The sequence below is a fragment of the Phragmites australis genome, chromosome 16 (genome assembly GCF_958298935.1).
Source record: "Phragmites australis chromosome 16, lpPhrAust1.1, whole genome shotgun sequence".
Taxonomy (NCBI): Eukaryota; Viridiplantae; Streptophyta; class Magnoliopsida; order Poales; family Poaceae; genus Phragmites; species Phragmites australis.
Genome location: NC_084936.1, coordinates 20559353 through 20578018, shown reverse-complemented (window position 1 = coordinate 20578018; position 18666 = coordinate 20559353). Strand labels below are relative to the sequence as shown.

General features: G+C 40.9%; 1 protein-coding gene across 1 annotated transcript; it reads left to right on the top strand.

Moving 5' to 3' along the window:
- Positions 1-2651: 2651 nt before the first annotated feature.
- Positions 2652-8602, top strand: LOC133895306 (THO complex subunit 4D-like). Its single transcript, XM_062335532.1, has 7 exons — positions 2652-2862; positions 3827-4042; positions 4793-4927; positions 5026-5094; positions 5835-6025; positions 7522-7569; positions 8189-8602. The coding sequence occupies exons 2-7, from the start codon at positions 3884-3886 to the stop codon at positions 8391-8393; spliced, it is 807 nt and encodes a 268-aa protein (XP_062191516.1). The 5' UTR covers positions 2652-2862; positions 3827-3883; the 3' UTR covers positions 8394-8602.
- Positions 8603-18666: the final 10064 nt, after the last annotated feature.

Below are 18666 nucleotides of genomic sequence, written 5' to 3'. Positions count from 1 at the left end.
GACTACGAACGTATAGGCCAAGAGCAAATCAGGTCCAATCATTCAGGATGCTCTAAGGATTGGGGATTTCCTGGCTACTTCTAAACTATCAGCAGAAGAACTAGCACGGCTTACTGTGGAAGCGGATATTGCAAAGTTGGATGTTACTGGCCATTTGAGTTGACCAAACCTTTGGTCAAACCAGATATAGAAAGAAACTCATAAATAGGCGACACCTTGTAGGCCCCGCCTGTAAGTAATAAAATATCGAGATCTTACTCAGGTGAGTCCACCCAAAAGTTGTTGTCCACTGTTCGTACGATACCTTTTGGGCCAACACTATCTAGAGGGAGCACCGGATGTATTTTTAGGGTTCATTCGATGCGAGATATTTTAATCATAGCAGTGATGAGTGCGTGGTTAGGCTCCCAACATCCAAACAGGAATAACCATAAAGAAAAGGACCAATCAATAAGCTAACCACCTCTCTTTGCTTGGTCCAAATCTTGCATCCATTGAATCAAATCAACCCAATAAAAAACTCCTTTAGTGTAGGAGGCTATGCTATAGGTAAGAGTTAGGCACGAGCTTTAAATTAAAAAAGTGAACTAATGACGGGAAGCAATTAACAAACGGAGGGAACACACTAGTGCGGCCGATTAAATACCCAAAAGTTGTCGTCCGAACAATAGTTGCCACATGTCGCCCGCGCCCGCACCACATGTGGCAACCACCATTTGGGTATTTAATCGGTCGCGCTGGAGTGCTCCCTCCTTAATTGTTTCCGATCATTTGTTAATCTCGTCCTAGATTTGTTCTAAAAAAGTTCACTTTTTTTAATCAAAACTCTTATCTATAGCATAACCTCTTATGCTAATGGAGTTTTTTATTAGGTTAATTTGATTCGATGGATGTAAGACTTAGGTGGTTAGTTTATTGTTTGGTCCTTTTCTTTAAGTTATTCATGTCTGGTTGTTGGGAGTCTAATCACGTACTCACCATTGCTGTGATTGAGTCATCCTGCATCGAATGGATCCCAAAAATGCATCTGGCATGCTCCCTCTGGACGGTGTCAACCTAAGAGATGTCATCCAAACAGTGGACGTCACCTCTTAGATGGGCCAGCCTGAGTAAGATCTCGTTCATTCAGCAAGCGAGAGCATGATCTCGCCTGTTGAACGGGCGACATGTTGCAGCCACCAGATTTTTCTATTACTTACAGGGGGGTCTATAAGGTGTCACCTATTCATAGAGCGAGATCTTGATCTTGCCAAATGAACATACGACAATAGCCTATTGTTTCAATTTTTTGAAATTGCTATGTATTTTTTTTAAATATTAAAAAATAAAAATAAAAAATTATATGCTCTCGTCACGTCGTTGAAACCAAATAAAAATAATAAAGTTATTTTTTAAAAATATTAAATTATATGCTCGTGTCGGTCATCTGGTTGATTGCCTGCGCGCTGTCGTGGCTGCTCAACACGTTTGTGTTCGCGAAGGTGAGCCGCTGTGTGAACGGTGAGCGGTGGCGCAGCCGAAGATTTGACGCAATCCTAGACGGATCGGTGAATCAGATGGCAGCGCAGATGAACAGTTTGGGAGAGATGGAGCTGACGGTCGGGGTCCACCTCTCGGTGAGGTAGGAAAGGGAGCTATTGGAATATAGGGATTGGAGTATAGAGAGTTTGCTAGAGAGGGTAACAATATAGTAGTGAAATATATTGGAAAGGCTCCTTATACGGGGATATATGGAGTGGGTTTTAAAGAGTCTTTTGGAGATGCTGTTAATGATGATGTTTGGATAAATTAAGATTGTTTGGTGTGATTAGGAAGACTTAGGGGACGAGAAAAAAAATTGGGAGCCATACTACAAGGAGATTGTAGGAGGAATAATGTTTTTAGCATACGAACAAGCCAGACAAGCAGATTTGTTCTTTACAACCAGAAAAAAAAAAACTCCTGACCTGACATACAGGATGGGGCATAAGGAATTACTTGCTTCAGGAAGTCTCAACGCATTTTTTCCCCCTCCACTTAGTTAGATGGATGACCAGTGCTGGGCTGATATGGAAATGTACTTTTATTATTTTGTACTCCTTGTATGTTTACATCGTTACTATTTTTTTACATAAACACAGGTGGTTGCCTGGTTAGCAATATTGTTCATACTCACTTGATTCTAAATATACGTTATTTTAAATTTGTACATAAAATTTAAAAAAATAGATCAAATAATCTTATTACTTCATTTATACTATATTAGAAAGATGATCATTTGCTAAGAAGAGTTGTTGAATTTATTTAGCAGGAGCAAAAATGAATGAATTTTTTTTAAAAGTGCATAGAAAGTTCACTGATGACATGCATTAAGGAAAGAGGGAGGAAAGCTAAAACGGCATACATTTAGAACTAGGCAAACAAGCTGTAGGACAAAATATTTCATTGGATTATTGAGGAATTTCATTGGTTTTCTTGTGCATAAATACAAACATTTTTTTGAAGGCTTCCAAAATCCAAACACGCTCCGGGAGGAGCGATAGACCCCGCCATCCAACCAACCCCTGGCCGTCGGATCTCGGCCCTCCACGAGAAGAACCCCGCGCGCAGCATATTCCCACGGTCAGGATGGCTCCCCCACCACCAGAAGGCGACCGACAACCTTTCCTAGTCTCCTCCCCGAAGAAAAAACAAAAAAGCTAGGGTTTTGATCCCAGCCGCACGCCGCCTCCCCTCCTCCCTCCCTCCCTCCGCGGAACCGCCTCGCCTCCTCCCTCGCGGCATCCGGCGGAGGCTCGAGGAGACCAAGGCCGGGAGCGCCTGAAGCATCCTATCCACCCGAGCGCCGACCTCCCCCCCCCCCCCCCCCGGAGCGCCCCAAGAGTAAGTTCCCCGGCCCCGTGCTCTTCTTTTATCTCTTGCCCGATCTGATATGGCCGGCGGTGGTTAGTACGGCTGACGATGGGGCCGACGTGGGATTGAGGGGGGATTTAGGGCACAGCGGTCCTTGTAAGATTCTTCGGCAGCTTGTGTAACCCGGCCAGGCGGCCACGCCACGCGCGTCGATTGCGCTCTTGCCGTCGTGGGTTTGGCTGTAGATGGAGGAATAGGGAATGTTTGTTTTGATGTAGATTTCAGTGTAGACTGCGGTGACATGGATAGGTGTGGAGATGCTAGTTCCTTCGTCGGATTGGCCTGGTGTGAGGAACCGGCTCTTACATGTTCGTTAGGGCATTTGGTTTTGGGGAGTTACATCACTCCATTGGTGGGTTCGTTTTCGGTACCTCATCAGGATTCCCAAATAGGGGTCCTGAAAAGGAGGATAAGAGCTGTTTGGTTCGCTAGCCATGATCTTTCGAACATCTTTCTTAGAACCCCTGCCGCTCTTAAGTTGTTTTTTTTTTCTAAGCTGTGGTGCATAGAAACTGTATTGGTTTTTTATTTATAAATATGAACTGCATTAAGTTGTATAGTTAGATTAGCTGGTACCCTGATATTCCAGCTAGGAGCAGTTAGATACGAAGTAGTTGATTGTTGGTCTCAGTTCTCAAGTCTGTAGAATTCGTAAGCTGTGTCATTGAACTCTTTAGTACAACCCCTTTAGTATCCATTGTGAGCTATCTAGTTTCTTTGTTCCTGCTGCATTAGTTGTTTTTAAAATTTTTTTTATACCAATATCAATGCACAGTGGACTAGGTTGATATTTTTATTTCATTGGACTTAGTATCTTTAAAGATACATCTTCAGATCCAACTTACATGTTTGTGTATTTTCTCGCGAGTTTAGATTTTGGAGCTATGATCATCTCCCCATCTGCCATGTCTAAAAATTATCATCTTTACTGCAGGTTTCCATTGTATTGTTGGAGTTTGCCAATTAGTTTTTGACTGCGACAACTTCAGATATGTCATATTATTCCAGAAGGGGTGGGGATAGGGGTAGCGGCCGTATTCAAGGAAGTGGTGGGCGAGGTGGACACGCCCCGCGTGGAAGATCAGGACTGCTTTCTCGAGGAGGACCTCTTGGGGTTAACTCCCGACAATCTGCACGAACCATTGCTAAGGCAAGACCAAAACTGTCACTATGTTTTTGTTCATGGTCAGATTCCTGAATAAAGTAGAAACTGAATGAAGAGAGCATCTCTAAGCTTTCATTATGTGGAGGGACAGGAGTAACTGTGATGTCTCACTAATGGAACCTTTGTGGGTTAGAGCATCATTTTCTGTTTGGAGGCCTGGAGGGGCAGATGCAACTTCGGTATCTATCTCTAATGAAAACTTTGTCGGTAGAGCATCTCTAAGCTTTCATTTATGGAGGGGCATAAATAACTGGTGGTCATCTCTAATGGAAACATTGTTGGACACCAGCTTTTCTTCAAAGATATGGAAGGAAATTATTGGAACAGGAAGCTTGTGGAGTTTTTGCAATTTGATGTGTATAAATTATGGGGCACTGAATGAAAGAGTCCATCAATCCTCTTGCTATATATGAAACTTCAATGTGCCCCTCATTTGACAGTTCTGGATTGTGTTCCACACTTCCACTGAAGTTCTTCTAGGCTACCTCCAGAGCAAGTGCTTTAGCCATTTGTCTCCTGGGCTTGTGATATTGGTGGAGCTCTTTCCCTCAGCCGTTAACTTAGTGCAGTACATAGTTTAGCTGTTTCTCGGTTAAATATTGCTACTCCACCATAAAGATCGATAATAAATCAATATGGTTCCTGATAGTTGGCATGATTATATAAAACAGTTTGAGGTGGTATTCTTTTATGATGACATTCTCCCTCACATGCTGGATGTTTGGCATTTTTCAGTCATTTAGCAGAACTAAAGACATGACCTGGAGACCTGATCTATTTAGTGACAGTATGGCGGCTAGTGGAATAGAAACTGGTACAAAATTGTACATTTCAAACTTGGACTATAGGGTTTCCAATGAGGATATAAAGGTTTGCTGAAACAACTAGATAGTTCAGATTTATACTTTTACATTTAATTTCTTTATACAAAACTTACAAACTAAATTTATGTTTTTATTTTCTTGTAGGAGCTGTTTTCTGAAGTTGGTCATTTGAAACGCTTTGCTGTTCACTATGATGGTTATGGCCGCCCAAATGTTCGTATTTCTAGTATTCCATCTTTACACAATGTGCATATTTATGAGATCTTTTAAGAAACCTGTAAATTTGTCGGCATCATCCAGCTGGGTGTTCCCAACTTGATTTGTCATTTGTTTTACTGTACTGCTTATCAGATTATATTATTGTCATACTTTATTGAAAACCAGCACATCATTTATTTTTTTCACTTGCTTATGAGGGCAGTAAACTATTTTCCATGTGTATCATTAGTTACTTGATGCTTCTGTTAGCTGTAGATGAATATATTCACACCATATCTTTTTATTTCATATATAATAATTGTAGCGAGAAAACAATTTATATCTTGCAATTGAGATCATGAGGATTAGAGAAGAGTAGTACTGTAAAACATTTGATGTAGAAATATATGGCTAATGGCATGCTAGTTTCTTATCATACTGGACCTTGCCATCCATTAGAGCATTCAAATGCATGCCTAGCTGTAATTTCAGGATGGCTGTAACCTCAGCCTAATAATACTTAAAACAGTAAACTTCATTGCTTTTATTTTGCATGATGAAAGAATAAGCAAGGGTTGAAGAAATGTTAGCTGTAACTTAGGTAAATTGTTGAATGTATTATGGTTTCTTTGATGAAATATGCCATGGCTATGTTATCTTTTAGGGTTGCCTTCTCTGGTCACGGGTACATTTTTCTCAATAGCTACTTTTATATTCCTGAATTTTATATTAATGTGTGTTTTAAATTCCTAAAGGGCACTGCTGAGGTGGTGTTTACAAGGAGGAGTGATGCAATTGCTGCACTGAAACGTTATAATAATGTTCTACTTGATGGAAAAGCCATGAAGATAGAAGTCATTGGAAGTGACTTGGTCTTGCCTATGACACCTCGGATAAATGTTGTTGGGGCTTCTAATGGCAGAGCTACAAGAACAGTTGTTATGACGTAAATGATACTTTCACATTTCGCTTTATCATCTCTCTTTTCAATTTTTATCTCTCTTTTCAATTTTTATCTGTAATTCGACTATAAACTGTGTTGCTGGACCTAAGAAATTCTTTTAAACTTGGATATTTTTACTTGTCTAACAATGTCCTTGCCAAGTTAAAACTGTCTTTATTATTTCTCAATCTGTAGTTAAGCTTTCAGTACCAAGAGTTATCCTAAAATCCCCAGCTAGATCACAGTCACCAGAAACGGTTCGAAGCTGTGATCCCTGACCTTGGATCAAACGATTCGCATCGTGGGTCTGGTTTGCCGCTGGGACGAAGCCGTGGGATGCTGCCGAGAGAGAGGGAGAGATGGGTCGACGCCCCAGCTGTGCCGTCGGAGGTGGCAGCGGCAATGACGACCTCCTTGAGGAGGAAGACATAGGAGTCGATAGGGCCAGAGTCGCCGAGCCTACGAAGCATGTGGAAGCGATAGTCGTTGACCTAGACGTCGCCGTCGCCGCCGACACACGAGGAACGAGGGCGTGAGAGGAGGCGGTCTCCAGTGAAATTGATAGTACTGAAGGGGAGAGGACATGGGGAACCGATTTTGTTGGCCGCTGATGGTAGATGCTGGCCGGTGACGGCTGATTTGTGGCTGGCGGCGCTTCATTGCATGGAAGAAGAGAGAAACCGAGGAGGAAACAGAGAGCGGCAACGTGCGAGGTTAGAGGTGGGTTAGGGCAAAAAATAACTTTGGTAGGCTGGATGGGCCAGAAGATGGCAGCCCATCTCATCTCCCCTTCTCTTTTTTTCACTTCTGTTTAACTTATGGTAGATCTTCTACTTGTACGTGGCATATTGCAGCTCATCGACCTGGGTCATCAACCTGAATGAATCAGGGTCGTGTTCTGCATCATTAATTTGTCGTCCTGAGGAGGTATCCCCCTTTGTACCACATTTTTGTTAGATGTCGACCCGTGATCCCGTTCATTGACCCGATTGACCTGAATTTTTGGTGACTGAGCTAGATCACCATGACAATGCATTGTTTGTCTTTGTCCCAAGTTTAACTATGGGCTTTTAGGAGACCTGGTTGCTAGCAGAGAACACTCCTCTGCAAGCTATTATTCCTTCTACCATGTCTGACCTACAACTTCTATAATAAGTTCCTTTCAGATGTCTGTATTATTGCTGTACAACTGTCCAATTTGGTGAACCAAATTGTTATTGGATTACCATAACTACATTTTTACTCGTGTATTTCTGTTCATGATATGATAGATTCAAGTGTTATGTGATACATGATCAATACGATTATGTTCTAGTTAGTACTTGTACAAGAATATGTTTGTTTGGAACGTAAAAAGTTCTGAACTGTTGAATGTGTTCATGTTTGTCATTAACCGTTTGACATCACAATTTCATAACTAGAATATGAACAAGCAACATCTTGTTCTTTTTTCACCCTTTTAGAGTGGTGCACATCTAACACATTATTTTATAATTCAGGTCCGAGTTTGGTCAACGTGGCAGAGGTTCGGGCAGTAGACCTTTAAGGTAAAGCTTCTCTCCATATCATTTTTTTATTTGTACAATTTTGTTATATTTCTTATTAGGCAGCATGTAGCAACTGTATTATCTCTCTTTTCTTTATTTGCTTGGCTAAGTCCAACTCATGTTGTATCACTAGTTCACTGTGTGATAATATTACACTGTAGCCATTGTTTGATGGTTATTATTAGCCTTAGATGATTGGCACATACACTCCGTTTTGGAAAATGTACAATTATGAGGCACTCTTTATAAAAAGCTTTGTTCCATGATACTGGTTGCAACTTGCTAGATCAACATCGAGCAATTCTTTGCTTATGAAAAGAAAACACATTTTGCACAGTTCAGATGTACATGAGATACTTTAGTTTTATTAAATTTTGAGAATGAAGCAGTTAACTTCCAGCCATTTTTTAGCCGTAGGACAAATTTTGCTTGTTGAGTTATTTGTCTTAATTATTTAATAAAAAAGAAGGCTGCTTGTTTTAACTACTTATTTTTTCTGGCTGCTTGTCTTGTCTCTGAGTTGATGCACCCCCAGACACTGAAACTTCTTTTGAAAGAGAACAAAAAAGTTCTCATTTGATCTTTCGCTGACCCATCACCGTACATTTTGCCATTCCAGTATTCCTGGCAATAGATGGAACCGTGGTGCTTTCCAAGCTGGGGGAGGCCGAGGCAGGGGTCGCGCCCAGTTCCAGGCCCGTGGCAGGGGCCGTGGTCAATTCCAAGGCCGTGGCCGTGGTAGGGGGAGGAAGCCTGAGAAAACTGCAGATGAGCTGGACAAAGACCTGGAAACCTATCACGCAGAGGCAATGAAAACCGATTGATAGCATGAAGCCTATTGATGATGGTGGCTGTGATGCACTGTTTTATGATAAATTGTACCCGTTTGAGCTGTAGTATTTTCTGGGAGCAGAGAACAGCTTTCTGCTTTGGTTTCAGAAAACAATTATCCTTGCCTGTAGTAGTTTTGAAAGACAGCAGCAGTGTGTAGTGATTTTCTGAAATTGGCAACCTGAGCTGTTTATTTTGTGTATTGGTTGCTTCGCTGATTATCATGAATGCTGCAATGTCAACGTGAGATGGCAACTCCAAGTTCGTGTCGTGCCTAGAAGCATCGGCATTACCAAATTTTATAGTCACGGCATTGTGTTCTTTATCCTTTCATAGTAGTTGCTCAGTGTTGTGTCTACTCTGATGTTGACGCTGCCTCGTTAACGCACAGTCGAGGTTAATCTGATGCATCTTTCACAGATCTGTCGTGTCTGCAACTTCTGTTTCTCATTTTTCAGATGTCACTGAGATAAGCTTTGGCTTTGTATAGCGAAGTCCCAGTTTCTTCTGAATTGACAAGATTGTTTATGGCTTTTTGCATATGTGTGGGTGTTGGTCGCCTATTGTATCCTTAGTTTGTTACTCTGAGATCCTCATCTGAAAATATCAATCGGCACGGATTTTTTGACGAGCAAAAGCAATAAGAAGCCAAGTGATACGACAATCAACTCCTTGTATATACAGCACACGAAACTGAGAACAAAGCAACTACTATCCACGCTGCGTAGCTGCAACACTGATGGGCAACACACTAAAGCACCCCTCTACCTATTTACAACCCACTGATCAAGGGGGAGGCAGGACAGGCAAAGGCTTGCCTTGATCATTCAATCCCCGACCGAGATGGCCTGGCCGGCGCGGCGCAGGGGCGACGGCGAGACCTGCCGCGCCACCGGATCGCGGAAGTCGGTGGCCGGCCTCATCTCAGGCAGCTGGAGCCTCAGGACGAGCTCCCTGGCCTCCTCGTCCTCCTGCTTGATCTTCCTCACCTGGCTGTGGACCAGCACCTCTGGTTCTTGCTCCACCTTGAACACACCCCTTGCACCTTGCTCCAGCATTTGCTCCATCTCCAACATCATGCACGCACTTAACCTTTGGATTCCTTTGTTACTTGCAAGCTCAAAGGCCTGGTGTCACAGCATATATATATTACAAGGGCAGGAGAGAGACAGAGAGGGGGAGAGAGAGAAGGTGAGAGGTACTAGCAAGGACAAAGGACTTAGGGTCTTTGTGGGGATATAATTTTTTGTCGGAAAGAGTTGGTGGGTGAGAAATGTGAGATGTTTATGAATTGTTGGAGAGAGGCTCTTTTCAACTGTTGGGGAAGAAACATTGGGGCCAACTACATTCATTTTACTGTTCCAATGCCATCATGGCATCTTATGCCACTTTGTCGACTCTAGAAAATATTGTTAGGGGTTAGGAGAAGATTAGTTCATGGTTGAGAAGGTCTTCAACTAGACAAATGCGTTAATGACTCCTAACGAAGTCGTGCAAGTTTTCTTATTATATATAAAAAGAGCATAGTCATGTAGAGAATAAAATTGTTGAATAAAAAAAGCATAGTCATGTAGAGAACAAAATTGTTGAAATAGATCCTTTTCTTTTGAGGAGATGTGATGCTTTGGCAAATGATCAAAGGAAATGGATCATTAGCTATTCACTGAAGAGGGATCGGTGATGTTCTAAAAGGGAGTGAATTAGAACACTTAAAAACTAATCTAATTGACTCTAAAAACTTCACAAGATAAACCTATATCAATTTCTATCTAAACGCACTCTAGATTTATCTAGTGTGTCTATTCTACCGCTCAAAAGGTTTACAACCTATAGTTAATCCTAACAAACTCCTTAGAAAAATAAATGCACTAAAGTAGATTGCAAGAATATAAATGCGAAAGCGTAAAGACGGTAGAGAAAGCAAACTCTACATAAGGGATTTTTATCCCATTGTATCGATGGTATGAATGCCACCCCTACTCTATGTTGGAGCTCCATTAAGAATATGCTCTCGGTCACCACCAAGCCACCTAGGCAAGATCTCAAGCCGGATGAGCCACCAAGACAAGGTCTCAATACTAGCTTCTCTTCCTATTACTTGCCGTCGTGATCACTTCAAAACTTGAGCCACAAAGGCAAGGGTCTTCGCATCCTCGCACAATCGCCTTACCATCGCTCACACCAAATCAGAGGGTCAACAAGCTTGCCGGTAAGTCACCAAGACTCCAAGGTGCCGGCGTACTTCTTGGTATAAGTTAGGATCACTCCTTGATCCCCTCTCAAAGTCGTAACACCTAGCTACAACTCTCTCTAGGCTTATAAGCACTAAGCACTCTCTAATCTTATGCTTAATTATCTTGGATGATCACTTTAAACACTTTGATGGCTTGAATGTCTTCTCAAGTGTCTTTGTGTTTCTCCGGACTCCAGCCCTTTCAAATGATCAAGTGGAGAGGTATTTATAACCTCAAACTCACCAACTAGCCGTTAACCCAACGGCTCAAAAAAGCTATTAATACCAGATTGTTCGGTGACAATAGTAGTACAATCACCGGACAATCCAGTGAGTACACCATCAGAATCTAGCCGTTAGATTCCACTCAAAGTCATCTTAACACCGGACACTCTAATGTATACATCATCTCCATTACCAAACTATACAGTGAGTACATTTGAGCCATCTGAGCCTCTGCAGCATCTTTGTGTAAATTGCTTCAGTGTAAGCCTCCGATGTACACAACACCTATCATCGGACTATTTGATGAGGTATTTTTCGATCTTTAACTCTTGAAAATGCTTCTACAGGAAATACTCCGGTGTGAAGGATCCTGTGTGTACAACTTAGGTACCGGATCTTCCGGTGAGTTGATATTCCTTCTTCTGTGCTTGAATTATTCTCTACAAGAATTAGTCTAGAATGATCCTCCGGTGATCAACGGACCATCCGATGAAGCTATCTGCATTCTCCCCTTTGTCAACAATGCTCTATTGTTTCTACCCATTTGAGAATGGACCATCCGATGAGGTAAATCTACATCTAGACACAAAGCTCCAATGTGTACAATTCTTCAAGCATCGGACCACCCGATGAGTACATTTTTCCTGAGACTTCCCTAATTCAACCAAACTTTGTCTCGGTTGTGGTGGCTTCTTTATGTATTGCGTCTATGAGACCTACTAAAACATATACTTTGACAAACATGTCGTTGTTTCATAGATGATGGAGACTATCAACTTATACTTCGGAAGAAGAGCATAAAGAATTCTTCTCACCACTTGATCATCATCAATTTGCCTTAAACCTAATCCATTAATCTCATTTACAAGAATATTCAAACGTGAGTATATGTCATTAGCATTTTCATAGGATAGTTGTTTGATGCCATTGAGATTAGTAACTAATACATGATATTTCTTATTACGCACATCCTTTGTGCCTTCATGTATTTCAATGAGATTAGTCCAAATATCATATGCATTGGTGAGAGAATAAACATGATTAAATGCATCAATATTTAAAAATGATAAAAAGATACTATTTGCCAATGCATCTAATTGCCTCTCCTTATTGGTGATGCGAGGTCTCATCCATTCCTCAGTGACTTTCCAAAATCTAAACCCTTGGCTTGCAAATAACAAGATATTAAAATTTTCCAACAGGGAAAATTTGTGTCATAAAAAAGTAGAGCACTATAGGTATCCATCCCAACCTTGGACGTCACAACTCACTAGGTGGTGAAGCCTAACCAATTAAAATGAGACGGGGTCTCAAATGCTACTTGAATGGCGTGTCCTTGTGAAAGGTGTGAGCCCCGACTCCGATACCAATTGAAGAGGGATCGGTGACGTCCTAAGAGGAGGGGTGAATTAGGACGCTTAAAAAGTAACCTAATTTTCTCCAAAAACTTCACAAGATAAATTTATATCAATTTCTATCTAAATGTACTCTAAATTTATCTAGTGTGTCTATTCTACTACTCAAAAAGTTTATAACCTATAGCTAATCCTAGCAAACTACTCTAGAAAAGTAAATGCATAAAGGTAGATTGCAAGAATGTAAATGCAGAAGTATAAAGATGGTAGAGAAAGTAAACTCCGCATAAGGGATTTTTATTCCGCGGTATCGATGGTATAAATGCCACCTCTAGTTTACGTTGGAGCTCCACCAAGACTATGCTCCCAGTCGACACCCAGTCACGGCTCTTGAGCCACCAAGCCACCAAGGTAAGGCCTCAAGCCAGATGAGCCACCAAACCACCAAGACAATGTCTCACCACTGGCCTCTCTTCTGGTCACTTGCCGTTGTGATCACTTCGAAGATTGAGCCACAAAGGGATCTTCGCATCCCTGTACAATCGTCTTGCCACCGCTTCACACTAAGTCAGAGAGTCAACAAGCTTGCCGGTGAGTCACCAAGACTCCAAGGTGCTGTCATACCTCTTAGTACAAGTTAGGATCACTCATTGATCCCCTCTCAAAGTCACAACACCTAGCTATAACTGTCTCTAGGCCTATAAGCGCTAAGCACTCTCTAATCTAGTGCTTAATTATCTTGGATGATCACTTTAAGCACTTTGATGGCTTGAATGTATTCTCAAGTATCTCTGTATTTCTTTAGACTCCAACCCCTTCAAATGACCGAGTGGAGAGATATTTATAGTCTCAAACTCGCCAACTAGCTGTTAACCCAATGGCTCAGAAAAGCTGTTAACACTGGATTATCCAGTGACAACAGTATTACAATCACCAGATAATCCGGTGAGTAAACCATCAGAAACTAGCCGTTTGATTCCATTCAAAGTCATCCTGAACAACGTACAGTCTGGTGTATACATCATCGCCATCACTGGACTATACGGTGATTACATTTGAGCCATCCGAGCCTCTACATCCTCTCTGTGGAAATTACTCTGGTGTAAGCCTCCGGTATACACAACACCTATCACTGAACCATCCGGTGAGATATTCTTCGATCTTCAACTCTTGAAAACGTTTCTGCATGAAATACTCCGATGTGAAGCATCCTATATGTATAACACAGGCACCAGACCTTGTGGTGAGTTGATCTTCGTTCTTCTGTGCTTAGATTCTTCTCTGCAAGAATTAGTCCAGCGTGATCCTCTGGTGATCACTAGACCATCCGGTGAAGCTATCTGCATTCTCCCCTTTATCAACAATGCTCCGCTGCTTCTGCCCATTTGACACCGGACCATCTGGTGAGGTAAAACTGCCTCTAGACACAAAGCTCCAGTGCATACAATTCTTCAAGCACCGGACCATCCAATAAGTACAGTTTTCCTAGGACTTCTCTAATTCAACCAAACTTTGTCCCAACTGTGGTAGCTTCTTTATGTACTACGTCCATGAGACATACTAAAATATATACTTTACAAACATGTTAGTTCCATTGATTATATTATCATTAATCACAAAATCACAATCATGGTCTAATAGAGTCATTTTCACTACAATCTTCCTCTTTTTAGTAATTGATGACAACACAACCAAACCAAGTAGAAAATAATGAATGATACTAATTATAAAGAGCACAAAGCTTTACCACATTGCTTGGATGCATGTTCCTACCAATTAGTCCCCCTTTTGTTATGGCTCCTCCTTTCTTCATTGTCACTATCTCCCTTGATCGACCCATGCAAGAGTTTCTTCATTGCATGCTTTTGATACCAATTGTAGATGAGTCCCTCTTTGTCAACCTTGGCATCTTGCTTGTCCTCCACTAGGCATGCCTATTGCTTTTGGTCACCAAACTTCTCCCCCTTTGTCAACAATATCGAAAAGGGCTATAAACATATGTTGAACTCGAGGAAGAGTGTCAGAGCACATGAGAGAGAGTTTTATAAACTATGATCCAATGAAATGATATCAATTGAAAAGATACCACTTATGAGGTTATAATTTCAAGAATATGGTACCAACTAAAATTAAACCACATGGATCACAATTCATAAAACTCACATAATATGATTTAAACTACTATATGTGTGCATACATATGATGAGACCCACTTGTGAATACCACTTATAGGAATGTAACAATATATGCATATCTAGACAATAGAGGTAGAAAGTTTAAGTTATATCATGCATAGAGGTAGCTTAACTGTATAAATGAATTGACAATGATACCAATTGAAACCTTTAAACATTGCATACCTCTGGTGACTTGTTGATTGCTCCATGAGACTATAAGAGATGTAACTTGCAACACATGTTAGTCTCAAAATCATAACTCATAGGATGTACTCCATTTAAATGTGTGCATACAAGTATTAAATACTTATAAGGCATATGCACTTGTTAATAACAATGGGGAGGGTACCATATAGATTGGATCATGACACACGAAAGATACTAATTATAAAACTAGTGGCATGAAAGAAACCTACAACTAGTTAACCATATAGGTTGTTCATAAGAAGAAGAGAAACACAAGTAACCTATCATATAAAAAACCTATACTAGGCAATACAACAAATAGAAATATACACATGCAATCCTAGTCAAGACAAATGATCTAGATGCAAAATAAAATACATGAACAAACATCTAGCTACAATTTACCTCTTTTACCTTTGAATGAGGATTTGGGTATATGATAATCATAGTCTTCATTGAAGTGTCCAATCTTGTATAGTTGGCTTCTTTGCTTGAACCTTCACTTCATCTTGTGATCCAAGTCTCCAAATCCCAATAGCTATCTCAGGCTTCAAGTCTTATTTGGAACCCAAACCGATTTGGATACCTTCATGTTGGTGATGATTTTCTTTGGCACCTAAATGGGTTGGTTCTACCCCCAGTCCTTTCTCCCAACTATATGCGCAACCACCTTACCATTTTCCTTCTTCTTGAGCTTGTAGTGGTTTCTCTTGGTCTTGATCTTGTCGTTGGGCTTGATGTAGAGGTTGAAGGTCTTGTTGAAAATATTCATCACCTTCTTCTTCTCCTTGGTCTCCTTCTTGATTTGCTTGCATTAGAAGGACTTGTGGCCTTCTTAATGGCACTTGAAGCATGTCACGGTGGACTCCTCCATAAGCTTATTCACCATGATTGCACAAATATCTTAAGGAGGTTGGACATGTCCTTTGCCCTTTAGACATGTCAAGTCCTTCTTGAACTTCTCCACTTCTTGCTTGAGCTCATCATTTTTTTGTGCAATAATTTAATTAGATGGTTCTAGAAAAATATTCTCAATGCATTTCTCATTGCAAAGGGGTGAGCACAATAAATCAATTAAATCATCGCAAGAAGTAGAAACATTTACCTTATGATTAAAAGTAAATAGAGATGTAGATAACTTCAAAGGGACCTTAGTTTGAGATTCAATACACTCAAATTTAGCCTTAAGCTCATCATGCTCCTTGTTTAGCAAATTGAATTTGCTCAATAATTGCTCATAATTAGAAACAAAGGTAGCATGAATGTCATTAAGGGTATTGAATTTCTTAAATTCTTTAGATTGTTTCTTATGGGTCCTTTGTTGCTTATTGATCAAATGAAGAAGTTCTTGTTGAGAGGGAGAATCCTCATTAGGTTCATCATCACTTACATCGTTTCCCATACCATTAACCATAAGACACTTGTGTGATGACTTGCGCGATGATGACCTTGAGGAAGAGCTTCTCTTGGAGGAGTGGATAGTGAAGCTCTCATCACTTGAGCTTGAATATTCATCTTCGCTTGACTTGCGCGATGATGACCTTGAGGAAGAGCTTCTCTTGGAGGAGTGGATAGTGAAGCTCTCATCACTTGAGCTTGAATATTCATCTTCGCTTACCCATATTCTTGTGCTTGTGAATGCTTTGGCTATTTCCCTTGTCTCCCTCTTGCTCTTGATCTTCTTCTCCTTCTTGATGTGATCAATTGTTTTGACAAAGTCTTTTATGGAGATTCGGTGATCAATCTTGTCATTGATCTTCTTGATGTTCTTCTCCACTTGAGATATTAGCTTGGTGACTTCGGCACCCATCCCTTCATCATTTGATGTCCTTTGCTTGTAATCTTCATTGCTCTCTTCATCTTCATCTTTATCATCTTCGCTTGAGCTTGACTCTTGCTCTTGCCTCCTTATCTTTGTCTTTATGTGTTAGCATGATGCTTGCTTGCTTGTGAGAGTAATGTTCTTAGATTCGGATAAAGAATAAGCTTCTACCCTCATGTTCATGGTCATATCATGGGCGGTGATCTTGCCAAGTACTTGACTTGGAGTCATCTTCTTGATGTCGTTGTTGTCGTAGATGATGGAGACTATCAATTTGTACTTCAGAAGAAGAGCTTGAAGAATTCTTCTCACCACTTGATCATCATCAATTTACATCAAACCTAACCCATTGATCTCATTGACAAAAATATTCAAACGTGAGTATATATCGTTAGCATTTTCATGGGGTAGTTGTTTGATGCCATTGAGCTTAGTAACTAGTACATGATATTTTTTATTGCGCACATCCTTTGTGCCTTCCTGTATTTCAATGAGACTAGTCCAAATATCATGTGCATTGGTGAGAGAATAAACACGATTAAATGCATCAATATTTAAAAATGATAAAAGGATACTCTTTGCCAATGCATCTAATTGCCTCTCCTAGTTGGTGATGCGATCTCTCATCCCTTTCTCGGTGACTCTTACAATATCTAAACCCCTGGTTTTCAAATAACAAGATATTAGAATTTTCCAACGGGAGAAGTTTGTGCCATCGAAAAGTGGAGCACTATGGGTATCCATCCCAACCCTAGACATCACAACTCACTACGTGACAAAGCGTAACCAATCAAAATGAGACGGGGTCTCAAATGCTACTTGAATGGTGTGTCCTTGTGAAAGGTGTGAGCCCCGACTCTGATACCAATTGAAGAGGGATCGGTGATGTCCTAAGAGGGGGGTGAATTAGGACACTTAAATACTAAACTAATTGGCTCCAAAAAAATTAACAAGATAAACTTATATTAATTTCTATCTAAATATGCTTTAGATTTAGCTAGTGTGTCTATTTTACTGCTCAAAAGGTTTGCAACCTATAGCCAATCATAGCAAACTACTGTAGGAAAGTAAATGCACAAATGTAGATTACAAGAATGTAAATGCAGATGTGTTAAGATGGTAGAGAAAACAAACTTTGCACAAGTGATTTTTATCCCGTGGTATCGATGGAATAAATGCCACTCCTAATCCACGTTGGAGCTCCACCAAGAATATGCTCCCAGTCGGCATCCGGTCACAGGTCTTGAGCCACCAAGCCACCAAGGCAAGACCTCAAGCTAGATGAGCCACCAAGCCACTAAGACAAGGTCCCACTACTAGTCTCTCTTTCGGTAACTTGCCGCTGTGATCACTTTGGAGCTTAAGCCACAAAGGGGGTCTTCGCGTCCCTGTACAATCGTCTTGACTTCGCTTCACACCAAGTTAGAGGGTCAACAAGCTTGCCGATGAGTCACCAAGACTCCAAGGTGCTGACGTACCTCTTGGTACAAGTTAGGACCACTCATTGATCCCCTTTCAAAGTCACAGCACCTAGCTACAACTGTCTCTAGGCCTATAAGCACTAAGCAGTCTCTAATCTTGTGCTTAATTGTCTTGGATGATCACTTTAAGCACTTTGATGGCTTGAATGTATTCTCAAGTGTCTCTGTGTTTCTCTAGACTCCAACCATTTCAAATGACCGAGTGGAGAGGTATTTATAGCCTGAAACCCACCAACTAGCCGTTAACCTAATAGCTCAGAAAAGCTATTAACACTGGATTGTCTGGTGACAACAGTAGTACAATCACCGGACAATCCAGTGAATACACTATCAGAAACTAGCCATTTGATTCCACTCAAAGTCATCCTGAACATTGTATACTCCGGTGTATACATCATCTCCATCACTAGACTATACAGTGATTACATTTGAGCCATCTGAGCCTCTACATCCTCTCTGAGTAAATTGCTCCAGTGTAAGCCTCTAGTGTATACAACACCTATCACCAGACCATCCGGTGAGATATTCCTCGATCCTTAACTCTTGGAAATGCTTCTGCATGAAATGCTCCTATGTGAAGCATCCTATATGTACAACACAGGCACCAGACCTTCTGGTGAGTTGATCTTTGTTCTTCTGTGCTTAGATTCTTCTCTGCAAGAATTAGTCTGGCGTGATCCTACGGTGATCACCAGACCATCCGATGAAGCTATCTGCATTCTCCCATTTGTCAATAATGCTCTGTTGCTTCTGCCCATTTGACACCGAACCATCTGGTGAGGTAAAA